The sequence below is a fragment of the Ambystoma mexicanum genome, chromosome 7p (genome assembly GCF_040938575.1).
Source record: "Ambystoma mexicanum isolate Mex_15411 chromosome 7p, UKY_AmexF1_1, whole genome shotgun sequence".
Taxonomy (NCBI): Eukaryota; Metazoa; Chordata; class Amphibia; order Caudata; family Ambystomatidae; genus Ambystoma; species Ambystoma mexicanum.
The window spans coordinates 298,310,747-298,338,420 of record NC_090939.1 but is presented as its reverse complement, the minus strand read 5'-3'; the positions used below and the strand labels follow the sequence as shown (position 1 = coordinate 298,338,420).

At 50.7% G+C, this 27,674-nt stretch overlaps 1 protein-coding gene across 1 annotated transcript in view; it reads right to left on the bottom strand.

The window, feature by feature from the left end:
* LTN1 (listerin E3 ubiquitin protein ligase 1) overlaps window positions 1-27,674 on the bottom strand; it is a 1,629,727-nt gene that overhangs the window by 774,952 nt on the left and 827,101 nt on the right. Inside the window, exon 18 of the mRNA XM_069636371.1 lies at window positions 20,967-21,071. Within this exon, the coding sequence (XP_069492472.1) occupies window positions 20,967-21,071 (105 nt within the window). The remainder of the gene's footprint in view (window positions 1-20,966; window positions 21,072-27,674) is intronic.

Genomic DNA, 27,674 nt, shown 5'->3' with positions numbered 1-27,674 from the left:
GAAGAAACCAGCTGCGGAGTCCTCCGGTTAAAGGGTTGTACCGACTTTCGCGGTTGGGGTAAAAGTGGTGGGGTTCCGGTTGCCGGGGTGCTTGGCACTGGCAAGGCGGCCACGGGATACCTCGAAGAACGGAAAGAAGGTGAAAACTGGTTGTCCCCACAAGTCAAGGGAAGGAGCCACTCCGTTAAGAGTTCTCCTCGGTCGTCGGGAAAAAGTGGTGAGATGGTTCAGCAGGGCTCCACCGGCGGTGTCGTCGTAGCAGATCAGCTCAGCTCGTTCCTCGTTGGATTCTTAGGTCCTGTGGCGACTTCTGAAGTTCCAGTCCCCAAAGCCCTGCTTTTATGCAGCAAACCCCCATTCACCCAGCCTAGCTGTCACTCAAACATGCTAAGTGGTGAGCCGGCCGGCTCACCACTTGGGCCAATCAGGACGGAGTGCGACTTGAGTTACCAAGGTAACTCAGTCCAGGGTGCCTAAATCCCCCTCCACCCCTCCTAAGTACCCCAGACAGAGTGGCACCACTTTGGAGGGCTTCTGTGGAGAAGCCCGCCAAAAGTGGAACAAAGGGCTCCACTTTGGGTCAGAGTTACAGAGGCGAACGCCAACGCCATTTTAGAATCAAGTTGTGGCAAAAAGTCCCAACCGGAGTTATAATAATAAATATATAAACCGGCGGTATGTTTAAGGCTACCGTAAATAAATAATTAAATGTGTTAGCCTAAAACAATGGGAAATCCCATAGGGAAATATTCGCGGTCGAATATAAAAAGTAGTTTCCACTGCCACCAGCCAAAACTCGATCAGGGGGGACGGAGACGTGCCCCCTCGACTAACAGACCCTGGGGCAATCGAATTGCCCCAGCCAGTACGTCCACAATATGATGGTTTGTACTGGTTCTGTTCAGGATTCAAGACTAGCAAAGTCTTTGGTGACTTTACCTGCCCTGGGAGACAGTAGTCAGTCCCAGGGTATGGAGTCTATGTTGGGGAGTCCCTAGGACACCCCTGGGTCACGGCACAGAGGGTGCTGTGTAACCCACATCACAAAAATACATAAGGCCCTATGGAGTAAAAGACCCCATAGCCCATTCAACACAAGGTTTAACCAAGAAAACACACTTCAACATGCCCAAGAGTGAGGGGAAAAGAGTCTCACTCTTGGCAGGAGAAAAAAAGAAACCCCAGAAATCCAGCAAAGCTGCTGGGGGACTCACTAGGTAGGGAAATTCAGCCTAAACAGAGAATTCTCCCTAACACCGCCTTGCCTCCTTGACCTCCCTGTCGACAACGACGGGAACCACCAGACTTGCCGCGCCCCCTATAGGCCTCCTGAGACAAAGATCTTGCCGCTTGGCGTTATGTCGAGGAGCCACTACCGGATCCCTTGGAGGCACCTTGTCTGCCTCCGGAGCTCCGAAAGGACGGCCGTCGTCGTTGGAGCACTCCCAATGCCCGGGCAGTCTCCGTGTCCATCTTGATAGCCTGAATGGACTCATCAACCGCCTTCCCAAACAGGTTGTTCCCGTCGAAGGGCATGTCCAAAACTTTGGTTTGTAGGTCCTGGCGGAAATCCGTCGCCTTGAGCCATCCTCGTCTCAGGCAAACGCCGTTGCCCAACTGACGGAAACCGGTGTCGGCGGTGTCCGTTGCCACCGTGATGGCGTGGTCCGAAGCAATCTCACCTTCCTGTAAGATTTCAAGGGCCTCAGCCCTTTTGGCGTCTGGAAGGAAGTCCAATAGAGGGGCGATTTTGAACCACAACTCCTTGTCGTAGCGGGCTACGATAGCCAGGGCCTTGGCCGCCCTGATAGTCGTCGCTGCGGATGAGATGACCCGGCGTCCCATCGCGTCCAGCTTCCTGCCCTCGCCGTCCGGCGGGGAAGTTGATGTCGAGGCCGATGCCCCCCCCGCTTTCTTCTTGGCTGCCACCGAGATGACCGAATCCGGGGTAGGTTGCGCCCGAAGGCACAAGGGGGCAGCGTCGGGGACCCGGTACTTCTTCTCTTACCGGTCCCTCTTAGCAGGCGCCGTGGCAGGGTTCTTGAGGAGGGAGAGCCCCTCATTCCAGATGTCATCAAGAAGTGGTACGGCGAGGACAGTCTTCCTTTTAGCCTCGCGCCGTTGGTAAAGGAATCCTTCCTTCTCTTCGGGGCAGAGCTGGAAGAGCTCGGAAGCCCTGGAAATCATGGCATGGAAGGATCCAATTTCGTCGGAGGGGACGCCCGAGCAGGGGACGACGGAGTACACGTCCCGTCGTCGCCTCCGTCATCATCTGTACCTGTCGTAGCCGTGTCCGTGCCCATATCATCCCCGTGGGTAGTTGACCGGGGAGAAGGCAGGGCAGGCCGAAGAGGTGGAAGAGGTGGTGGAGGATGCGCCCTCCTCTTCTTATGCAGTGGACTTTCCGAAGGTCCTGACTCCGGTTCCCCTGTCGCGTCTGGCTCAGGTACCTCCGTCGGGGGGAGGGGCAACCTTGTCCTTATTTCCGAGCATAAGGACTGAATCGCTGACAAAATGGCAGCCGAAGTGTCCTGCGGCACCGGAAACGACGGGCGTGAGGGCTCTTCAGGAACCTCGTCTACGCCACCGTCGCCCTCATCGGGATCCCTCCCGATGGGCTGGGCTTCCTCCAAGACTTCTATGAGCTCTTCTTCAGAGGTCGTGTCCGTATCCACGATGGCCACCTGCCCCCCCCACTCTTTTTCCAACGGGGACTTCGTGGGGGTCTTCTCGCTGGGCCTGAAAGACGACTCCCTCCGCGGTGGCAGGGAGACTCTGGATCCTAAGATCGACTTCACTGGCGTAGCCTCCACAGGCTGAGCCAGGGCCGCTGCGACACCCTCAATCGAGGTCTTAGCAGGGTGAATTAAGGCCTTCGTCACCTTCTGCACGCCTGGGGCCTTCACCTTGGGGGGAGGGTCCAAGCCTCGCTCCCCCTCTGCCGGAATCTTCGAGATCGACCGGGGCCTCTCCAGAAGCTTCGCGGACTTCCTCTTACCCGAGCCAGAGCATTGGCTCGTGGTTGATGGCGCCGGGGAGGATGCGCCCTGCCTGGCAGCCAAGGAGCCCGACCGTTCGACGCTCCCGGTGCCCGCAGACTTGCGGTGCTTAGCCTTTTGTTGGGCCCCCGCCGCCGGTGCGCCCTCACAGGACTTAGAAGACCGCTCTGACTTCTTCTTCTTCTCGCCTCAAGGGCTTTTCCAGCCAGTTGGCGAGACGGAGGTGGCGATCCTTCATGGTCTGCTGCGACATGTTGCCACAAAACGCACAGTCCTTCGCCACGTGTGTCTTGTCCTCATGGAGACAGTAGAGGCATAACGAATGCTCGTCCTCCTTGAACACATTCTGAAGCTGGCATCCAGGGCAGGTCCTGAACAGCTTCCCGGGCGTCGAGCTTCCTTACTCCTGGGCCATGTCCGGGGTAGGCCTCAGAACTTCTGGAATCCTCCAAAAGCGTAACTCGATGAAATCTTCACCCTTGAGGGGCATAGAAAACTCTGAAACGGGTCCCCGTTGATCGGATGTAGAAACGGTGGAGCTTGAGGCTCTATTTAACCGAAAAATGAGAAAAATCTCCTGAAAAAGTGCGAAAAACGCAGCAAAAGCTCGAGAGCTACAGCACGAGGACTCCCAACACGTGAAGGTGCGGTAAAAATCTGAGGATGGCTGCCAGAGGCGGGGCTTAGGGAGAGGGCAGTCATTGGCTGGGGACAGTATGACCCAGAGACCAGTGATTGGTTACTACTAACAAAGACAGATCAGAAACAAAACTGATACTGATTTTTTCTACACCGAGGATTCCCGGCCTGACGACGGGGAATATTCATGAGCATGTGAATCCATGCCAGACCCCATGCTAGAGAAACTGGTTATCCCCACCAGCCAAAGGAAGAAGACTCTTCGGGATGAAGATGTCCTCTGTCGTTGGAAGAAGTGGTGAGTCAGTTCAGCAGCGCTCCACCGGTGGTGTCGTTGTTGCAGGTCGGCTTAGCTACTCCCTCTTCGGATTCTTTGGTCCTATGACGTCTGAAGTCCCAGTCCCCAAAGGCCTGCTTTTATGCAGAAAACCCCCATTCATCAGTCCTAGCTGTCACTCAAACATGCTAAATGGTGAGCCGGGCAGCTCACCACTGGGCCAATCACACAAGAGTGCGACTTGAGTTGCCGAGGCAACTCAGTCCAGGGTGCCTAAACCCCCTCCCATGTGGTACCCAGACAGAGTGGCACCACTTTTGGAGGCTTCTGTGGAGAAGCCCGCCAAAAAGTGGAACAAAGGGCTTGACTTGGGTTGGAGTCACAGAAGCGAACACAAATGCCATTTTGGAACCGAGTCCTGGCAAAAAATACCAACCCGTGAATTAATATTAAATAAAGAAACCGGCAGTATGTTTGAGGCTATGTTAAAAAGTATTAGCCGCGAACAATGGGAAAATCCCCTAGGAATATATTCGCTGCCACCAGCCAAAACTCGCTCAGGGGGGACTGGACAGTGCCCTCTCGAACAACAGACCCAGGGGCAATCGAATTGCCCCTACCAGTACGCCCACAATATGATGGTTTGTACTGGTTCTGTTCACAATTTAGGACTAGTAAAGCCAATGGTGACCTTACATGCCCTGGGAGACAGTCCCAGGGTATGGAGTCTATGTTTGGGGGTCACTATGACACCCCTGTGTTACGGCACGGAGGATGCTGTGTAACACACATACCAAAAACACATGAAGCCCTATGGAGTAAAAGACCCCATAGCCCATAAAACACATTACAAAGTCAAAGGATATCTCAAATCATGTCTAAGATTGGGAGACAAAGAGTCTCACTCTTAGCAGGAGAAAAAAAATAAACCCCAAAAATCCAGCAAAGCTGCTGGGGGACTCACTAGGTTTGGGAAATTATCCTTTACAGAGAATTCTCCCTAACAGGGTGCGGTAGCCGGGGACTACTTTACCTGGACTACTTTTCTAGAACACGCTTTGGGTTATTCTGCAGCCAGCAGCGGGACGCTCACTGTGTCCAGTGTCCTGATACCAGCGATCCCTGAAACAACGGGCCTGCAGGGGAGACAAAGAACATCATTATTAGACTCTTACTTACCTGCAAATTCCATTCTGCCTCTGCCCGACGCTCGTCCATGCTTCTGCTGCTCGCGGCCATCCATCCAGCCATCAGCATCTTCGGGACACCGCGAACGCACCGGAACAAAGCAACCTGGAGGGAGAGAGAGAAAGACAACTTTAAAACAAGTTTCTTACGGCGCAAGCCTCAGTCATCACGAGAACCTCACCTGGTTGGGCATCTCTAGGCCGGCATCATTCCGGAACCCCTCGCACACCAGAGAAGACCATCGCGACCTAAAAAGAAAGAAAGAGTACAGGTTAGTAAGTAAAAGACAAAACAGCGCCACACTTGGCGCGTTACCTACCAAATCATAGTACGCTCTAGCGTCCTCCATTCTGGCAGGAGCTCGATCCAAGCTGCACACACACCGAACCTCCGCTCACCTAAGGAGGGGTAAAGAAAAGACATTAACCACAAGAAACGAAGGCAAGGACATATAAAGACTGCTACAATAAGACCTACCTTTAAAGTCACTTGGTCACTCAAGCCCGCAGAAGACTATGCACCCCTGCAAAGAAGGCAGGACGGAGAGCACGCCAGACATCACAACAAGGTGAGGAGAGGGCCATCGGGTCGAACTCAGGGCAGGTGGGAGGAGACTGTACCTGATCTTAAATCCAGTCCTCCTGTGCTTTCAGGCCCGACTTCCATCGAAGACACCACCCGGGATCGGGAAGGGGTCCGGGGCGCGAATACAGCAACCAGAGCTGAGTGGCGTTCCCGTGGATACCAGGTGAGCGTAACACTGAACAAAGGATAGGATCCAAGTATCCTGAAGCTAAGAAGCCGAGTCGAGGAACTGCTGGTGACCCACTGGAAGGTTTGGCACCCTGAGCCTGCTGTCGTCCCGTGGGACCCCTTTGCATCTGGTCGTCCTAGAAGGTCTGCAAAAACGCTTCGACCCATTGGAATACTGGGACCAACTATTCTCGGCACCTTCATCAAACCCTGCAAGTAAGCTTTCTCAGAGGTGTGCCTGGGCCAGCCAGTCGGCTGACCAGCTTATGCAGGACCTTTGCTCCGTCTCAGTCACCGTTTCGAGGAGGCCCTTGAAACTTGTTATATCGCTAGCTCTCTGTTCACGGCACTCTCACACCGAATTTCGTACACTTGGCCATCCCAGGTCTGAAGTGAGACGAGTGCGCCCGAACCGGAGCATACGCGGTTACCGTGTCGCCCAGCCGTTGTGACGACCTTTGCAGGTGTGCTGCATTTGTGCCCCTCTTGCCCCTGAAGCCTGCTGAAGTGAAACTGGCCTGATCCATCCACCAGGAGCGGAGAAATTGCCACTGTCCTGTTTGGGAATCATCGCTGTATCTTCGTCGCTGAAAGCCGCAGAGCCACCAAATTGCTGCACTTGAACCTGCAACCGAAGTGGACTCGACTGCCCAAGTCTGGTCCGGAGTGCGCCGGGGGTCGTTGAGTAATCACAACCCTAGCCGGAGGCCCCTAGCGCCTCCATCCATTTTTATGCATGAGTGGCCCCTGGGGGCCCTTCTTTCCACTGCTAGTGCGAACTAGCAAACTATTCCCAACTCTTGGAACCGACTCTTCAAGTGGAGACCCTCCTCGAATAGTGGGAACCTATTCTTCATCGCCTCACCCACCTTCCTGAGCTGCTGCAGACCCCTGAAGAGACCCCGTTTTGCCCATTGGTACTACTGCATGCGCTTGCACTGCCTGTACTTTTGAGCATTAGGCTCCCCTCTTCTTAGGGATAGGACTGTCTCTTAGTTAGGAGTGGGTTGGATGAAGAAGGGGCTAAAGACTATTTACACGGCCTGTGTCCTTCCCCTTTTAGGTTGTGGACCCATTTTGTGCATTAACCCTTTAGACCCCTTAAGTATTACTGCAATTTGATGTGTGTGTTTGAAACTCAAAGTTCTTGAAATAAATGTTTATGTATTTTTAATATATCTACACCTGACTGGGAGTGATTTGTAAGTGTCCTTTACTCTGTCTGCTCATTGAGGTCTTTCAGTCACCCTCACTCGCCCTGAGAACTAGTCTTGACCGCTGCCAAGCTACCTTGATTGGTCTGGCTTGTCCAGAAGGTTACCCTGTTCCAAGAAACTAAGCTGGCCTCCTGAACCTGTGCCCACCAGGTCAGAGTTCAGAAATCCATCTTAACAACAGTTGTGCACCTAGCAACAAGCGATTTTAAGAATGGTAACAGCAAGTACACAGACAAGTTCCATTTTAGCTATGGCAGAAAGACACAATGCAGCAAGTGCGCACTGCCAAGTTCAGCACAGGCTAAAAACGCTTTTTCATACAAACTGGTACTTTCAATGCAGGAAGGAGGCACAACTAAAAACGATTTTCAAGCAAACAGCTACTTTCAATGCAGGAAGGAGGCATAGCAAAAATGATTTTCAAGCAAACAGGCAGTCTTAGAGGCATTGCACAGGAAGTGCAGGCAAAGCAATGCAGTAGTTGGTATCAGTGAGAATGGGATACAGTGAGTGAAGGCAGAATTCAGAGACACTGCAGTACAAAGTGCAACTGCAACAGTGGATGACTTGGAAGGCAGCTGGGGTCAGTTCAGTGGCCCTGAGGCAGTCAGTAGGTGGCAGTACTCACATGAAGACACGATTATTTGAGAGACAGTCAGGAGGGCCGACAACGTTGCAGGGCATTTTACTGAGGATTCCGGCAGGTATGGCAGAGCACGGCCAGATACTGAATGGAACAGAGAGGGCCTTAAATTTGGACCTTTGAGAATGGGCCAGCTCCCGGCTCCCGCCTCCCGGTGCCACTGATTGGCTACTGTAGGAGAGAGAAGCCAATGGTGGGGGATCAGGCACAGTTTGCAAGTCAAGCATTAATAAAGGTTGCATCCATCTTGGAGGAGGAAGTGAGTGTCATGACCCTTAACCCTGGCCCTCACTGGCAACTCAGCCTTCTAGTTAGGGCCAGGTCAAAGGTCTTAAAACCTTATCCAAGACTCACGCCAGGCTCATAACCATCATGAAGACCAACATTAGAATGGGACTATTTACTTGGGACTATTTCACTTGGAGGCTTCAGCCAACATGGAGGCACACACATAGCTCAGTTACAAGGAACTGAGCTATGCGGTCTAGTCTTTTGGGCGTGGCAGGCCTGGGACTACTTTACCTGGACTACTTTGGGTGTGGCAGGCCTTGGACTATTTTACCTGGACTACTTTACCTGAGACCATTTAAACCACACCCAAACAGCAGAACACGCTTCGTGGTATTCTGCTGTGGGCAGCGTAACGCTCACCGTGTCCAGTTCTTTGATGCCGGCTTACCTGAAACCAAGGACCTGCAGAGAGAGAAAGAACACTACGAAACTTACCTGGAATAGCATCCTGTCTTCTATCCATCGCCGAGTTCCACTCAACTGAAGGTACGAACTCCATCATCCGGCACCGCATGCATCCTGGAATACCGTAACCTGGAAAGAGGAGGAAGAAAGACAGCATTAATAAACGTTTACTCACGTTTCCTCCCGAACGAAGAAAGCCACACAATTCTTACCTGGGTAGTCATCTCCTGGTCAGTATCATTGCTAGAACATCACGGCGCTCGGTGAGGAACATCGCGACATGCAAGGAGAGAAAAGAGAGGTTAGCAATATAAAAGGCAAAACAGCGCCGCACATCGCGCCTTACTCACCAGACAGCATCGCGCACACCGCGTTTTCGCCCACCGGCCCATGCTCATCTTCAAACTGCATGACAACACCAAAATACCTTTCCATACCTAAAAGGAAAGAAGCAAGACATTATTATTGGAACTAAGAGGAACATAAGAACTGCATATAAAGACTGTAAAGCAGCAAACCTACGGAGTCGCAGCAGGCCTGGATTTCCACAGTGGGTTTGCACCAGTGAAGTAACTTGGTCGCTGCTCGCCCCCCACACCTAGACGCCCCTGCCATGAGGAGCAGGACGGAGAATCCACCTTTCACAATATTAAGACCCATCTTTAACCAGAGGCCTTACCAAGGGACCAGGAGAGGGTTCGAGAGTGCAAATCATCCAACCAGGGCTGGGTGGCGTCCCCCTGGATACCAGGTGAGCGTAACAGTGAGCAGCAGGGCCCATGTACCTAAATAAAGTTAAAAGCCCTTTTCAAAGCAACCACTTTATAATGGGTGCCAATGTGATGAAATCCCACCGTGCAGAGTTCATAAAAACATAAAAGCGTTTTTTTCAATTAAGTTTGTTGCAGTTGCGTGTCCTCACGCGTCGTAAATGACAAAATGCATTTAAATTTACAGCACAATTATTTTGATAATGCTGGGGGCCTGTGCACAGTGCTGTGAAAGCCACAAGGGCTTACCTTCTTTGTGATGCCACTTGGAGCAGGAGAGTGAAGTGTGCACGAGCAACCGTAGCGCAAAGTAATCTGTTCAGGTTGCGGTCGAAAAAGAAAAGAGACTTGCATTCCAAGATTGATTATTGGTTGGTGTCAGCTGATTGGGCATTGGCTGAGTGGGTGTCGAGAGTGCAGGACTGTAAGATTCATCCGAGGACACACTCTGACCACTCACCCATGGAGATGTCAGTATTGTGGAATTGTGTCGCTGCTCCTCGCCCATTATGTAGGATGCATCCCACAATATTGTTGGATACTGGTCTACTGCTATCACTACAGGAAAAAGGTTGAAGGTTTTTTGAAAGGAACGAGGGATCAGTGTCCTGCTGTGCCACGGTGTGGGAGACATTTCAAGTGTGGTTGTGGGGGTAAAGGAGGTCTATGACCACAGGGGCTGAGGTTCAATGAGAGTTATGGGAGGTTGAAAGGTAACTGAGATAGCTTGAGAACTACTATGGTATACCTAATGACAGGGCACTGTTGGAGTTAAGGGGGACCTGCTGAAGTTTCTGGAGCTGGCAGATAAAGAGGTTGGGTGCATGGCAAGACAGGCACAGTCACACAGACATGGGGAGGCGGATAGGCCAGGACGTTTCCTACCAGTAGTGGGTTATAGTGAGAGGGGGGTCACAGCAGATTCCCGGAATCGGGTGCAGACAGGGGGATACGCTAACCTCCAATGAGGGAATCAATGAGGAGTTTCGAGATTACTATGAGTCCCTATATGTTAATGCCGATACATGTAAGGATGAGGAGATGGATCGGTACGTTGGGGACATCCCTCGCCCAGGGCTGCCTATTGAAGCGCATGCAGCCCTTGATCAACCAGTTACAGTGGAGGAAATAGCTGACACGATATGATATATTTGTATCGTGCTCGTACACAAGTGTTTCAGAGTGTGAAAGCAATAGTGTCATTGGCGTCTGAGAAGGCCATGGGATCCGATGGGTTCGGTATTGAACTGTATAAAGAGTTCCGGCCGATACTGGCACTGAGACCTTTGAGGCTATGGGAGTAAACAGAGTTGGCCCAGTTACCGCTGTCGCTTTCTGAGGCTATAATTTAGGTACTGTCAAATCCAGGTAGGCCAGCACATGAAAATTATAAGTTACTCACCATAGTGACTAACATACTCCTAGTCCATAGTCCCCTTTCCTCCATACTATATGGGCGTTCGTTCGCTAGGGACGGGAGACGGAACCCTTTTCACCAGAAAAAAATCATCTTCCACTTTAAATTAAGAGGCGCGTGTGGGCACAGCCCTGTGAGCATGCGCTTCCCTGCCTCCACCCACCGGCACCACTCCTCAGTCCCCATTGACGAGTCGACAATATTATCATTGCCTAATGAAACGTGTTTTATTAGGGGGGAGGATGGTGGGACATATGGAGGAAAGGAGACTATGGGCTAGGAGTATGTTAGTCACTACAGTGAGTAACTTCTAATTACTCCTATGTCCTGCCCCCTTTCCACCATACTCTATGGGCAATTACAACTCAATGTAGCGCTGTGGTGTAGAGGTGACCATTCATAAGAAAATAATTTCCTTAACACAGCCTGCCCGCATGCCACGTCTGACCTGGAGCCAGCATCCAAACAGTAGAGCTTGCAGAAGGCCGAAGGAGTGGCCCACGTGGCCGCCCTGCTGATGACCTGCCACGGGACGTGCCTCTGGAATGAGACAGCCGTTGTCTTGGCTCTGCATGGGCAAACCATATTGTGGTTTGTGCTGCCCCTCATAGGCCTCTCCTTAATGGCCGAATCCATCCACATTGCTATGGAGGCGTTGGAAGCCTGATATCCTAGCTTTGACCAACCGAAGGTGACCAAGAGCCTCAGATTTGCGGAAGCTCTTTGTTCTGTCCAGGTAGAACTTTAGAGCATGCCTAACATCTAGACAGTGCAGTAACCTCTGAGCATCGGATTTGCTTTCCTTTTCATGCTTTTTTGATGAAGATGATTTCTTTGACGAGGAGTCTCTTCCAGACGCCTCCTTTTCCGTCGGTCGAGATTTCTTCGCCAGTGGTTCCGACGAGGTAGCGCGGCGTGATGTTTTTGCCGATTGTGTGGAGCCTACCTCCGAAGGGGGGTATGCCCCCGCTCCATCATTCAGCCATGCCACCAGTCGTCGACTGCGGTCTTTGAGGGTTTTTTGAGAAAACCCTTTGCATATGTCGCAGTTATCTGCCGAATGATGAGGGTGGAGGCAATATATACAATCCATATGTCCGTCCCCCTCGTAAACTTTTTTCAAGCCGCACGTCGCGCATGGGCGGAACAGCGCTTTTCTGGACACGGAGGACATTTTCTGTACTCAAAATCCAGTAATGCAACCTTGTACAAAATATTAAGACAACGCGAGGAGACCCCACTACTTTGGAGACGGTTGAAATCTGAAGGGGAACCGCGGGGGCGGGCCTCTTATACGGGGACGGCCTACGGAGCATGCGTAGGCGGGTCCTAAAAGGACGTAGATAGGACACAAAAGTGTCAGAAGTTTTCCTATTGGAAAAGGCTATATATGTGTACCGAGGGGTCCCAGTCTGACGACGGGGAATATTCTAAGCATGTGAATCCATGAAAGATCCAATGCTGGAGAACGCCAGATACGTTCCGAGGATCACCTTGTCGCTATGAAAGGTAGTGTGCAGCTCCAAAGCCACCATAGCTTGAATTTCGCGGACCCGGCGTACAGGCGTAAGACCCACCAAGAGGGCTGTCTTAATGGTGACTAGCCTGATGTCTGAGGATGCCATTGGCTCAAAGGGTGTAGTTTCTTGATAAGCGGGTAGAACCTGGTGAGGCCCACCAAATGTCTTAACAAGAAGGTTGGAGGATGAGAAAACGTCCTCCGAGTTCCGGTAGGATCCGATGGCCGCCAGATAGGTGCAGCATGTGTCTATCTGCACCCCGAGTGTGCGAGGTGTGCGGAGAAGGATAGTACATCGTCCAATGTGCAAGTAAGAGGATCAACCTCCTTAGAATCCGCCCAGTGGCAAAACCTAGTCCACTTGCTTTTGTACTGGCTCCTAGTAGCATCACTCCTAGCACCCGGTATGATGTCTAGGTTAGCCTGCGAAAGACGCAGATGCTTTAATGTGACCGGTCCAGGATCCACACTGCGAGGGCTAACTTCTGCGGGGCGGGGTGGGTGACCGTGCCCCCCTGCCGCGACAGTAGATGAGCTGGGCCTAGTGGAAGGTGCATCAGAGGTTGGTCCGACAGGCTGAGTAGCTCCGAGAACCATGGCCTCGCCGGCCACCACAAAGCTACCAGAATGATACTGAAGTGCAGGGACTTCCTTATCTTGCATATCACTCTGTGTACCAGGAGAGTTGGAGGGAAGGCATATGTGTTCATGCTGTTCCACTGTATCTGTAACACATTGCCCAGAGAGCCTAGACCCTGACCCTGCCAGGAGGTGTTCGTACCACCATGCTGAGATCACCTCTCTGCTGAGAAAATGACTCGTGGCCCTCTTGATGGGTGTGATCTTGTCCACCGAGGGAAAAACTCTCTCGCAGCTCATATCCCATATGAGGCCCAGGAACGGTACACTCTGCGTCGGCTCCAGCTGTAACTTCTTGAGATTGATGGAGAATCCCAATTCGTGTAGCGTATTCATGAGGGCGGAGGAGGTGTGATGGACCGCCTCCGGGGATCTCGCCCTGACGAGCCAGTCATCTAGGTACGGATAGACATGGTGCCCCTGGGCACTGAGAAGGGCTGCCACTGAATTCAGAAGTCTGGTAAAGACCCGGTGGGCTGAATTGAGGCCAAATGGTAAAACCTTGTATTGGAAATGAAAGCCCATGATCCTGAACCTCAGGAAGGAATGATGAGGCTGCCAAATCGGGACGTGTAGGTATGCGTCCTTCAGATCCAGGGAGCACATCCACTTTCCCCTGCACAGTGTCTCCGCAATAAGCACTGGGGTAACCATCTTGAACCTTTGAAGCGGAAAGGAAAGGTTCAGGGTGGACAGGTCCAACACAACTCTCAAGCCAGTCTGGTTCTTCTTGTGTATGGCAAAAATTCTGGAGTAGAAGCCCAGGCCCCGCTGGGAGGCTGGGACTTCTTCTACTACCTGACTCTGAACGAGTGATCAAATTTCTGCCAATAGAGTTGTTGTCCCAATCTGTGGGAGTGGAGGAGAGGAGGGAGGGGAGGGAAGGACCGGTAGGCGGTAGCCCGTGGACACTACTGACCCAGGGGTCCGCAAACCTTGCGCGCCAATACTGTGTGAGAAAGGCAAGCCGGCAAGCATGTCCCACCCCACAAACACGCGCCAGAGACAAGTGGACCCAGAGGGGGGAATGCCATGCCTTTTTTCCCTCCGAGGCTGGGGCTGAGGAGGGGGACTGAAAGAAGCCCTTATTCCCTGCCTTGTGCTGTTTGCGATGGTGTTGACTTGAAGATCGGTCCGGCTGGCTGGACTGTCGTTCCCGGAAGCCCCGGAACCCGCCCCTTGTCGGAACGCTGGTGCGTCTGGCTGTATGTCTTGGGCGTGGATTTTGGGAACTGTTGTTCTTATCAAGTTCCTTATTGGTGGTGGAATGAAAGGTCCAATATGCGGTCCTGGACCTCCGGGTTGAATTTGGTAGCCCGTAGCCAGGCAGTCCTTTTCATGTCCGTGGCGATGCAGATGGCACAGCCTGGGGTGTCTATATGAGCAACTGTGGACTCCATGATGTCTTGAGCCACCATCTTTGCTTCTGCCAGCCCCGCCTTGAAGCGTGCCTTACTGTGCACCGGAAGTTCCGTGAGGAAGTCGGCTATTTCCCACCAAAGCCTTCGGTTAACGGCTGCAAGCATGGCATCTGCATTAGACTGATGAAGGTGCAGCGAGGCGTTGGACTAGATTTTATTTCCATACGCCTCCACAATCTTCTCCACCTTACCTAGCAGACCCAAGGACGAGGTGGCCGAGGAAGACTGCGGCTTCAAGTAGATAGAGGCCGCAGCAATCACCGAGGAGTGTGGTTGAGGGTGCACCGACAGCAAGAGTGATCCCCCTCCAATTGCCTGTACTTCGCGTTGAGGCGCCTATTGGTGGGCTGCGCTGTATGGGGTTTAAGCCATCCCTTTTTGGCCAAAGCGGCAACGTCCTTCTGAATCGGAATCCCTGTTCTAGCCGCTGGGCGTAGATTGAGGACCTCGGCCAGGACCCCCTCCTCTGGTTGTTCTACTTTGGTATGTGAAGCCCCAAGTACTCTGCAAGACTTGTGTGCCGTTCATGGAATGCCTTGGCCGAAGACGGAGTGGTCCTCCTCATCGGTGTCTGCCAGGGTGTCCTGCCGGCCCAGAGCGGGCGGAGGAGTACTGGGTGCCGAAGGCTGAGGTGTGCTGACCAGAGCCCGAGGCTGCTGTGGAGGCTGGAATGGAACCGCCTGGGGTGCTGGAGGCAGAAGTGCCGGCCCTGTGGGGCCTGGCGTGGGTAGCTGGTGCTGCGCCGGAGCTTGAGGCGCTGGAGTCACAGGCGGAATGACTGTGGGTGCTGGTGGCGGAACCGGAGGCAGCATGTCCCTGATCACATCCCGAAGGATGGCTCCCATCCGAGGGGGATCTCATAAGCGTGAGGAATTTCTCAAAAAACCTGTCCTCACAGGCCGGTGGGGCGATAGGTGGCACGGGCATAGGAGCAGCGCCCGGAGGTTGCCAAGGCCTGGCTGTACGCTGCCTTGCTGTCTGCGGAGTGTATCTGCTCTGCGACACTTAAGGCTATGCTGTAGGGCACGTACCTGGTGAAGTCCCACCTCGAAAATCCTTCGCCCGCCTGCTCTGTGAAAGGGGGTGGCGTTGGACGAGCAGCCATCTTGTCAGGCGCGGTGGCCATTTTATCGGGCCGCATGCCGCGGGCTCGGCCCGGCCTCCTCCTGGATTCTTAGCGGTGGAACTTGAGGCCTCCCCTGTACCTCAGGACGGGGTCTGGTAGGTGTCGTGCCCTTGGCTGTGTCACCGGTAGTGCTGCATAGAGGTGCCCCCTCAGACATTTGTCCGGTAGTAGGGCGTAGCCCTTCGGGTGGACACCCGATAAAAGAATCTTGAAGTCCATCAGCGACCTCACCGGCAGGATCTAGCGACCCCTCGGTCTGGCCGCCGGTAGCTGAAACAGCCTTGGTACCTGTGCTGGTGTTATAACCTGGACAGTAGCTCCCGCTCAGACGTTTCCTAGGAAAGGAGTCGCTCTTGAGGGATGCTGATGAAGAGTGGCCCAACCATGGGCTGTGACTTGTGTCTAAGTTCTTCAAGTCCCCTCTGGAGGTGATCGTTCGAAGAGCTCTCTCTACCGAGCTAACCTGTTCTTCCGGATGCGCAGTGCAAGCGCGTCGCACGAAGTGCAACCGCTCCAGCCGTGGTTGGGGCCAAGGCAGCGGAGGCAAAGAGCGTGGGGGTCAGACCTGGGAAGAGCCCCTTGCAGGCTGGACACCTCCTGAGGCCCAAGGACCTTGACATGCACCGGGGAGGGGCGTGGCACCAGAGGACCGAGTACCTGATTAAAGACTAAAAGACGAAAGACAAAAAGACGAAAGACAAAAAGACTGTATCCGGGGAAGAGCGCATGGAATTACAAGGCCGAAGCCAAACCCAGGAGCACTCGTGAAAGCGTACCGTTCCCGTCAACGTGGACAAGAGGACTGGGGAGTGGCGCCGGTGGGCAGAGTCAGGGGAGCGCATGCTCTCAGAGTCTCGCCTCTAAATTAAAGGGAAGAAGATTTTTTCTGGTGAAAAAGGTTCCGTCTCCCGTCCCTAGTGAGGGACGCCCATACAGTATGAAGGAAAGGGGAAGGGACGTAGGATTATAGCCTCGTACAGGCCACTGTTGTTCATTAATGCAGATGCAAATCTATTTGCAAGAGTTTTGGCCACTCGATTGTTACCATATATATCATTTCTGGCGCACCCGGATCAACCGTGGTTTATTCAGGAATGATCCAATGCACTTAATTTACGCCGGCTTTTCTGTGTCATATCGCAGATAAACCCAAAAGCCAGGGCAGTTGCGACTTCCTTGGACGCAGAGAAAGCCTTCAATTCAGTTTCCTGAAAATTCGGTTCCATGTAATAATGTCGGCACAAAAATCTTTTTTGTGGCAACATTATTGCATGGAACATGCGGGGGACACCCCCTCAACCCCAACATTTTTTTTTCTTTTTTTATATATTTTTTTACATTTTTTTTTCCTCTGTCCCCATATATATGGTCACCCATATAATATCGCTGCGACCTTTTCCCGGCGACCATATATATGGGGATAATATTACCTGATACCGAAAATTCTTGTTTGGAGTTTTGTGACATTAGCATTCAGGGGTTAATTTATAAGGTGCGTGCAATTATTGTATGCCGATCCAGTATCCTGAGTTGGCATCAATGGTACATTGTCACAGATGTTTCTGGGATATGGGACGCGTCAGGAGTATCCCTTTCCCCCCTCGCTGTTTGCCCCAACGATAGAGCCTCTTGCACAGCCGATGAGGGACAGGCATGGGCACAGAGGGAAACGGATAGCAGGTCCGCCTCAAGTTATTTTGCTGCACCCGGATGGCACCATAATATATATTCGGAATCCGGAGCGGAATATGTGGCTGATGATGGAAGTGGTCCATAAATGTACACATTACTCGCGTTACAAAATAAATGCAGCAATGTCTGAGTTATTTCTGCTCACAGGAAATATGCCACAGCTGGAAGACTTAGGGTTCAGGTGGGTCCCAACTGGGATCAAATACTTGGGCATATTGGTGTCTCGATCAAATTGCTTGCTGTATGTTGACAATCATGAGGTGTCTACATTCCATGGCTGTTAAATTGCAACTGTGGGCCAGATTACCTATATCTTTATATGGGAGATTGTCTTTACTGAATATGGTGGTGGTCCCTAAGCTACTGTATTAGTTTAGCACTGTCCCGATATGGCCTGGCCGATTATTTTTTTTACTAAACTTCGGTCCTTGGCTATCGAATAGTTTTGGGAGCTGGGGTGGCCCGAATGAGTAGGGAGGGCTTAGCGGAACCCTATATTGAAAGGGGTCTGGCGGCACACGACTTCGAATTGTATTATATTGTTGTTCAAGCACAATATGCTGGTCACTGGTATTCTTCGGGTCTGGGGCCGATACACTGAGCATTGGAGTGCTACAGTGCAGCACTGACAGACTTGAGGTCAATAAATTTTGGTAATCGGCATGCAGACTCATGCACTTTTGAGCCGGTCCGCACGACTGTGAATGCATGGTCTCAACTATTTAAGAGACTGGGCATAGCTGCTAAGTATACTGGGGCAGTGCACCTGTGGAACTGCCTGGGGCTCCCCCCGCATATGACTCCGACGTTTAGAAGTCCTGGGATGCTGAACGACAAGTAGTTTTACAGGATTTGTTCCCAGAAGAGAGGTTTGTGACATTGGAGGAGTGTGTGGTGAAGTTGGGGAACAGCCCCATTAAGACAATACAATACTTCAGGATAAGGGCTGCGGCTCGTCTTAGGTGGCCATCGTTCCCGCAATACACGGACACTCATGAGTGCATTGAGATGGTGGTGTCGAGTGGGGATGCCAGGAGGCTGGTCTCTAGGTTATATAGGTTGAGTAAGGGTAGCCAGCCTTCAGTAAATAAGGCACATAAGAAGTGGTAGCGGGATATGGCCACTGAGATACAAGATGACCAATGCTAACGATGGTGTCTACTGACAAGGGACGTCTCGCTCAATGTGACTTTTAGATTGATACAATTTAAGATATTGAATCCATTACATTACACACCGGTGCGCATCTCCCGATTTAAACCGAATGTCAGCGATGCATGTTTGAAGTATGGGCGGACTGGGGTGCACTCCTTTCACATGTTCTGGGGCTGCCCGCTGATATCAGGATTTTGGCAGGAAGGGGCTGATGTCTTGTATGACATGGTGCAGATAACCCCTGTGCTCTCTCCCCAGAAGTACCTACTGGGTGATATTGGTATGGTCTGTTGTCCGAAGATTTTTTAATGTGAGCTGTATCAGTGCGAAAAAAATGCATATTGAAATATTGGAAATCCAAAGTAGCTCCTACATGTACAGAATGGCAGAAGGAGTTCGAGTATGCTAATAAGTGGAGGGATATGTGGCAATGGCTGTGCCGATGTGTAGACCAAAAGATATCTGGGGGCCATTCCGGGACTACCTCTCACGAACAACAGCAGGGTGAGGGGGTAAAATGCTGCAGGTCTTGAGCAAAGGAGTGCGTTTATGTTTGTGTCCAATGTGGACCTATGTTGTTGAGGATGGACAGCGAATACCGACAACTGGGTTTAATTGAGATTGTAACAATGCTAGTCTACAGTGCAATATAACATGTCTGCCTAATTCTAAAATAAAGTTTAAAGTAAAGACTGTCACTGTCATGTCTCAAACCTACCCCTGCCCACAACACTCATAATCTAAAGTAACTGTGCAATGATGATCTATTCTCAAAACAAAAAGTGTTTTTTGTACTTTCAATCAACAGAAAAGTTCCCAGTCTCTCCGATAATAAAACATGATGCAAAAATCCAAGATTCCAATGCTGTGGTTGTGCTCCTTCCCCCATAGTTGTTCTTATTTTATCCTCATTCCTTTGTGGCTCCTTAGCCCCGTTTCCCTTAGATAAAATGTCACTGGGCAATTCACAAGGTAATGCATCTTGTGTATGTATTTCTTTATCCTAGCATCTTGGCACAGTTCACTATCAAGTGTAGGATTCTTTTTGTCAGTTCCAGGGACCTCTCATGTGGGTGTGAGTCCCAGACTCCCAATACTTTACACAGCTTGGTTCACTCTCCTGCAAAGCCAGTATTTTTGTCGTTGAATGTCTCTCTCTCTAACAGGGTCCCAAACCCTCTTCCTCCTATAGGTGCAGGTCCCAGACTCGCATTTTTGCGTTGTATCTGCTTGGTTCACTCTTCTGCCAAGTACACAACTCATTCAGGGTCCCAGACCCTCTTATTCTCATTCTCTGGTCTTTGTGCGGGTCCCAGAATTGCACGGCTTCTTTTTATCCCCATGGTTCACTCTCCTGCTAAGTATACAACTCATTCAGTGCCCCAGACCTTCTGCTTCTCGTTTTCTGGTTGGGTGCAGGTCCCAGACTCCTTGGTTCACTCTCCCTCCAAGTATCCAACTCACTCAGGGTACTAAACCCTATGCTTCCAACTTTGTATTCCTTCCATTGCTTCCCCGGAACTCCTGCACCTCCTAGACATCACACAAACCTGTTTCTTTCCTTCTTACAGGTACCCGAGCAGCTGCATCCCGCTGTGAGGCTCCGGTTGCGTTCGGGCCACCAGCGGGCTCTGCAGCAGCTCGGCAGCTTTCCGATGTTTATCAGCTGCGCGTTCTCCTTCTCCTTCACTTCGCCAGGGACGCCTAGAGCATTCACTCTGCGGCAATCCAGGTAGTCCTCTTCTCACAGACCAGATTCTCCCTGTCCTCTCAGTATGACTTCCCTTGTGGCTCGCATCTGCTGCCTTCCTACACGGGGAGTTTGGACCACTCAGAGGACCGCTCTCTCTAGTCGGTATTCCCAGCTGATCTGCTTTGAAAGTCCTGCGTGGGATTGTTGTACTTCTTTGGACCAATCAGTTGTGGTAAGAAACTAGAACGCTCACTCTGCTTCTACAGAGTGCTCCTCTGACTCCTGGTCATCATCATCATCATCTTCACAGTCCCAGTTCCCAAACTATATGTATAACACTTTATACTTTCTGGTCTCATTTTTGTAATGTATATTGCTTTGACAGACTTGACAACAAAATACAGTAACTATCTAGAGAGGGGGGAATGAGGATTCAGGGTTGACAAATGGGTTGAGTATATGGGAGCGGGGTCATACTGCGTTCTCTCATGATGGTCGCCCCAATCCCATAGAGGGATTGCTTCCCCATGTAATCCTCCCTCGGTACAACAACCCCAGTGGGACTATTGTAATGTGGAGGCACCGCCCTGGCCCCATGAAAAAGTCCCTCCCCACCGGCCCCAGGGAAGAAGGGACAACATCCTCAGATTCGTCAGAGTATACAATTTGAAAATAAAAATATATGAACAGAGGGAACACCTGAGTTTACAGAAAAGTCAAAACTGTTCATTTTGAATGTGTGTCAATGGTTAACATGTGTCATCACAAAATATTGTACATTTCTGTTTTAAATGTCACTTTGCTATATCAACTATAAGGATGTGGTTATCAGTTAACTGCTCAAACTTTGCAATTCTAAGTATTCAATAGATGGAAAAACAAGGGCGTAACACTCAAATTCGCACGGAAGATTACCCGGGTTAATGAAGGCAATAGATAAAAGACAAAGATAAGGGATAGCCATACAAGCACACATGGCAACATCTCATTTCTGGATGAAGTCAAATGTATTTTCAGAAAATATCAAGTTGCATTAGTCTCCCCAAGAAACCACGTAAACACAAATATTCTGAGATGGATGACAACATACAATATTTTACCTATCAAGATTCACAAACCCACCTCTCTGCACTTTTGATGTATGGCTTCAGATCACAAAGGTCAATAGCATTTGTTTGCACGAATTTTCCAGTTGACAAGGACCAAAGTAAGCCACTATCTGTTGATCTGCACAATGAAACAAGTGAACAAAAGTATCAGATGGGATGTGTTGGCATGATGCTACATTTCAGAGACAGTAAGAAAAACGGAACCCTTGTAAAACGACAATGCAAAGAAAAAACCTTAAGCAACAGACACTAAATTGTGAAGAATCAAATGCACATGTTTAAAATGAACAAATTGCTTATCTCTGACAATGTACTTTCTGATGGATGGCTGGGGCCTCCCTCTGCAACAGCCTCCCTGCCTCTCTGAAACTTGAAGAGAACCATCTCTGGTTCTGGAAGCACCTCAAGACTTTCCTCTCTGCTTCTGCCTTCTCTCTTACTCACCCCCGCTGATTCCTGGATTAAACTGCACTGGTCACCTAGCTACCCTCTGATCTCGCTTGAAACAAGTGGGAAGACGTCCTGCCACTTCCTTTGGGACCCTTTACCTATATTTTTTGGTAAAGGCTAAATTCTTTCGCATGCTGAGTATGGCAGTGGCTTTGTTATTTAGCTAACTGTCATAGGTGTTCTAAAAAGATGAGCAGAAAATCCCTTGGAGATTGCATCAAAGCATTTTTTATTCCCTTCCCTCCCAGTTGAACAACCCCCGGCAAATCTTTAACTTGGGTCTGTATCTGTAACCCGACAGCCGCCCTACCTGCACTTGGACACCTGTTGTCTGCACCTAGCCTTGCACCTGCCACCCGTTGGCCTTACTTCTTGTTATTGTTTGATCCTGTGTACTGCACCCCCCCTTCCCTCGTACTTTTCCCCACCCCTCTCCCCAGCACTTGCACAATCTCTTTTTCAATTGGCCTAGTAAGATCGTTGTCTCTGTCCTCCCTTTGTCCCTCGCCTTGTCGCAAGAAACACTTGTGTATAGGCGCGTTATAAATGCCATATCATATGATGTTCCCACGGATATCTCTAGCGCAGCCGCTCTTTGAAAAAATGTCCTACACCAGGAGGCAAAGGGTGGTATGCATTCCACACTCCACATTGGACATGATGAGAGGGCTAGTATAAATCGAGGCGTCATACCGCATGTCAGTTCCGCCCTTTTTCCTTAGCAATCAGAACACAGAGGGATATCAGAATAAAGAGGTATACTAGGGAGGGCGAAGAGGAAACCGCAGGAGGAACATCCTTCTAAAAGGACGCCTTGTAGTGATAGTCAGACTCAGGGGACAGACAAGAGGTCATGTTACAACTGGTACTATATTAAACAAAAGAGAATAAGGCCTTATCCTGTCCCTACTCCTAGATGTTCTTGGCCCCATCTAAAAAGAAAATCAAAAGTGTTTGTCAGGATTCAAATAATGATCTAACCTAAGTTCAGCCCCTACCACTAACATGAAAGATGCACATAACCTCGTCTGGAAAGGAGATTTTCTCTCAACACATGAGGTGGCAGCTGGTTTCAGACCCATGCCCACATTTTTGTCTGCATTCTCCCATGCCATGTGTGCCTGTTTGTACAGTTCAAAGTTCTGGATAAATAAATGTCTCTTCATTCTTCCTCTTTTCCTGAAAGGATTGTCTAAGGGCCTCATTACACGGACGGCGGTAAGGGTTAACGGTCACCGTTAATGGTACCGGTGACCGTTAACCCTTACCGCCTTACTACGAGGTCCCTTTGCGGGTTGGAGACTTTAACGCCTGCTTTTTGCAGGCGTTAAAAACCAACCACCAAAGGGACCAGGGAGCTAATTACGGTACCGCAATTTGCGGTGCCGTAATTAGCACTTTCCCCATTCCCATTATGCCCTATGGGGCAAAAATGGGAATGGGGAAGGGCAATGGGGGAAGGGGGAATTACCGCCCCACCAACCTTGGAATAGGGCGGTAATTCCCCTTTCCTCCAAGGCGGTGCCGGTATTTTACCGGCATGGACCAAGGTGCTAATAGCACCTTGGTCCACAGCCGTCCGTGTAATGAGGCCCTAAGTCTTGTAGTTGGGCTGTGGTCCCTCAGCCCCCGGAATAAGCTTTCCTTCACCCAGCCTTGGGATTGTATGTCTCTATCCCGGCTCTGTGGTATTGTTCCTCTAACCCCACCTTTGTAAAATAGTTTCTTTCTCATCGCCTCTGGGAAGGGATCCTCTTGTCCGGCTTTGGGATCTTTCTTTGCACATCCCCGTGATTGGACAATCCTTTGATTCTGCAGTTCAGATAGTGAGGGTGTTTTAAAAGGGTCAGGCAGGAATAAATTACTTACCTGTTACCCGGTTCTCCAACATTAGTATCTTTCCTAGATTCACATGCTGTGAATATTCCCCATCGTCAGGCTGGGAATCCTTGCTAACAGAGCAGTTTAAACTTAAACTGAAACAGAAACTTTCAGTCATTTTTGGATCATACTGCCCAAAGCCAATAGGAAAATCTCCCTTAACTCCTCCCCGGTCGGCCATCTTCAGATTTGGCAAGTGCACGTGAGTGGCAGTAACAACCAAAAGCTGTGCCATGCGGGCTAGGTGGGAGGGCCACGTCTGAATCTATGAAAGATACCAATGCAGGAGTACCATAGTTTGCATCTTTCATAGATTCACATGCGACTCTCCCGCCTACAACGCAGTGTTAATTAACAATACATACGGGCAAAGGCAAGCTCCCAGCACAACCTACCACTGTAGACTTACTAACCTCACGCAAAAAGGTTCCTCAGAACCGACTGGCCAACTCTAGATTCTTCTGCTGAATCTCTGTTGACGCAGTAGAACTTAGTGAATGTATGCACTGATCTCCAGGTAGCTGCACGGCAGATGTCAAGCAGCAGGATCCCGGAAAGGAAGGTAATGGTAGCAGCCACAGCTCTGGTGGAGTGATCCTGGGGCCGGCTGGAAGGGGCCTGCCAGCTTGTTGATAGCCGAAGTAAATGCAGGCCGCAAAAGACTTCGACAAAGCCTTCACCGGTCCACTGAGGCCAAAAGACAAACAGTTGATCAGTAGAAAGTAATGACTTATTACGTGCCACATAGTACTTGAGGCAGTATACCACATCCAGCGTATGTAATGCTCGCTCAGCTAGATATGTCGGTGTGCTGAAGAACACTGGCAAAACCACTGGTTGATTCAGATGGAAGGAGGACGGCACCTTAGGCATGCACGTAGGTTAGTACGAAGGAAAGCCTTCTCCTAGCGAAATGTCAAATAAGGCAGTTTGCAAGAAAAGAAGGCGGTCTTCCAGGAAAGATGCTTGATGGACGCCTTGTGCAGTCTCTCAAAAGGCGGGTTCATGAGCTGTGAGAGCAGCACATTCAGTTCCCATGGTGGAGCTAGGTGACGGATGGGAGGAAAAGACTTGAACAGCCCACGTAAGAATTCCTTCACTAGCAAGTGGACCACAGGGATGGCACGCCTGCAGAACGGTTGTATCTGGAAATTGCAGCAAATTGCACCTTTATAGAGGAATGCGTCAAGTCCAACCGAGCCAAAGATAACAAATAAGGCAAAATGTCTTGTGGCCAGACGGCATGAGGCCGCAACTGCTGGCTCCTGCACCACACCTGAAAAAATGTCTGTTTGCTCTTGTAGCACCTCAAAGTGGGCAGAGCTCTCGCCTGGGCCAGGACTTCTTGGCAGTCTTGCGGAAGGTACAAGGATCCAAACTCTAAGAGCACAGGAGCCAGGCCGTCAGATTGAGTAAAGTCAGGTTGTGGTGCAGTAAAGCTCCCTTTGGTTCCTGGACAGGGGAGCCTGGTGCAGTGTCAACTTGAGAGGAGCAGCTGACGAGAGGGCGAGGAGGTTGGAGTACCAAAACTGCCTCGGCCACGAAAGGGGGCCACTAATATCAGTTTACACAGATATAGTCTGAACGTGTGGATGACCGGAGACACCAACAGGATCGGATGAAATGCATAGAGGAACTCCCCCTCCAACAGCGTCCCCCAAGCTCTCCGAGTGGGGGAAATTGGCTGGTCAAACTCTTGCACTGATTGTTGTTTTAGGTGGCAAAAAGGCTTCTCTCCGGTGTGCCCCAAATGTGAACAGGTGAAGTTGATGCTTGTGCAGTTCCCACTCGTGACAAGAGCGTAACTCCCTTCTGAGGGAGTTTGCCAGGGTATTCTGATTCCCTGGCCGCTGGAGGGGGAATGAGGAACATTTAGTGCTGCAATGTCCAGTGCCAGAGGACCTGATTCCCGCTTGGTTGTGTACATAAAACATTGATGTCGTATTGTCGGTGTAGACACCGAACCACCTTCCCCTCTAGTAGAGGGATAAATTACTTTAGGGCTTAGAAAATCATTCAGGCATCCATTGTGACGGTGGTCTGATCATCTGGCAGTCTGAATGGTGCCCCTTCCCCAAATGGTCCTCCAATGACCAGCAGCAAAGGCTCTGCGTGAAGGTTTGTGTCAGAGTGATGCGATCATCCCAGGACCCTGATGCCTATATCCATTGGGCGTCTAGGAATTCCTACATCGGCTGTATGCCTAGCCTGCAGTGAGCAATCAAAGGAATGCACAATGTTATCATCCCCAGGAACGTGCGGACCATGGTCACCTGGACACTGCTTAGTGTACCTTTGCCAGAAGTGCTGCAACTCTCTCATCCGAGGGCCAGGCGGTGCAGGTTTGTGTGTCGAGCTTCGCTCCAGGTAGAGCCTGTAAAGACTGGAGGGGGGTGTCTGTACTCCTGCTCTCTATATGGCAGAGAGGAGGCATAGAGGACTCCAGCCAAGATTCTCCATTTGGTATAACGTGGGCGAGCAATCAAGGCCTAGCTCTCAGGAGGTGATGCAGGCTGGTTCTTAAGTACAGTGTAGTCCCCAAGCACCCACAAAGGAATGTCCACACACTGTATTAGTGAAAATACAGTTCTTTATATAATTAAGGTTCAAGGTTATATACACAATCACAATAACTCACTTTGTGCTCAGTTAATCTACAGTGGCAAATATATACACAGTTCTACGTGGTACCACAATGACTATTAGATTTCATTAAAGTGCATCAACTGTACTTAATTTAAATGTCACAAATCAAGTAATAAAGTGAACCGACAATAGACATAGGAGGAGATCCGCCCCATCTGGGCAACCTGTAAAGATACTACAAGCCCAGTCCATGTATTGTTCAATGATTCTTATTTCCTTGAAACCCCAAGGTACCAGGAATAGCTGAGTTCTTCGAAGAGGCGTCGATGGATCCTTCTTGAGTGACTCCCTTTAAGGCAGGATCCACGGATCGTCGATAGTCCACGAAGAAGGTGAACTTCGCTTTGATGGTTGTCGATGGAAAATTCGATGGCGTCGAGGCAGCAACTTTGGTCCGGGCGGTGCTCGTCGACGATGGGTCGAGGACGTCCTGCAAAGACGAGGCGTGCTGTGCACCTCGACGACAGTGGTTCATTACTACAAAGAGTCTATGAAGAACTTTGGCCCAGCAAGGCCGTTGAGTCGTCCAGCGTCTCTGCGGCCCTCGGGTGGCGGGAAACCCTCCAATCGATTCTCCTCGGCGCAACAGCGGCCTCGACTTTCTCCAGCAGGACAAAGCGGTCGACAGTGTAGACTAGAGCGCCCTTGGATTCAAAGTGTCTTAATCAGGTGGAGCGGTGCGGCTCCGGTCGTCGGAGGCACAGCGTCAAGCGGTCCCCGCTTCTGGGCAACACGGCTTCGACGGGCCTCCAACGGTTATAGCAAACCTGCAAACCCTGGTCGACGACGGTGGACGGAGTGTCCGGTGATTCTCTTCATTCTCCTCGCCGGTCCCCGTCTCCGGTTGGCAGCCTGTCGAGGGTCTGACTTGCAGCAAGCTTCAGCGAAGGTTAGCAGTGCTCGATGGTCCCTGGTAGCTCAGGAAGAGGTCTCCTAACCAGGTCCTCTCTTGGATCAGTCCTCGATAAACTCGACAGCTTTCGGATCCAGTCGAAGCAAATGCAGCAGCAGGTCTTTTTCCAGCTGGGCTTCAAGGATAAGCATCAAGTATCAACTTCAGCTTCTGAACGAATTCTAGCAGTGAGAGGCCCCTAGATATACTGTTCCGTATCTTTCATTCTGCTGGGTCACCTTCAGGCAACCAAGCACTCAGAAGGGCATTCAGCAGTCAGGTAGCCAATCAGGCTCACTGTGCATTTAGGCCATTCTCCTCCATTTTAGACACTCACAACAAGGAATGTGCATTGTGACAAGTACCCAGCCATTCAGCACTACACACTGCATTCAAACCCGTTTCGGGCAGGGCTGTCTCATTCATTGTATTTCATACCAGACACCCACAACAGGAAGTGCATATTGGTCACACACTCCATTCACCCAGGTCCCACCCACATGGTGTACCCACAACATAGAGTCCTGGGAAGGGTCCAGCCAGTCTGGCCTGGACTTCCCCCACAATACCATAGATGGAACTTCCACTCAACAGCCAGTCAGGGGGAGAGGGACAGAGTCAGGGCTTCCCAGGACTTTGGGAAAAACAAGGTAACAGGCAATAGAAAGCAAGAGGCCACAGGGGCCATCTTGTTTCCTATCAAGAATCAACTGATTCCAATGGCAGGGCCTGGGTATCCCCAAAATGGAGGATACTCGGAGCACCTGTCAAATTCAGCATGGATCTGCCACCAGCCATACCAACTGTAAAGGTATACACACCATGATTGACCTAACTTAACAAATATAGAGA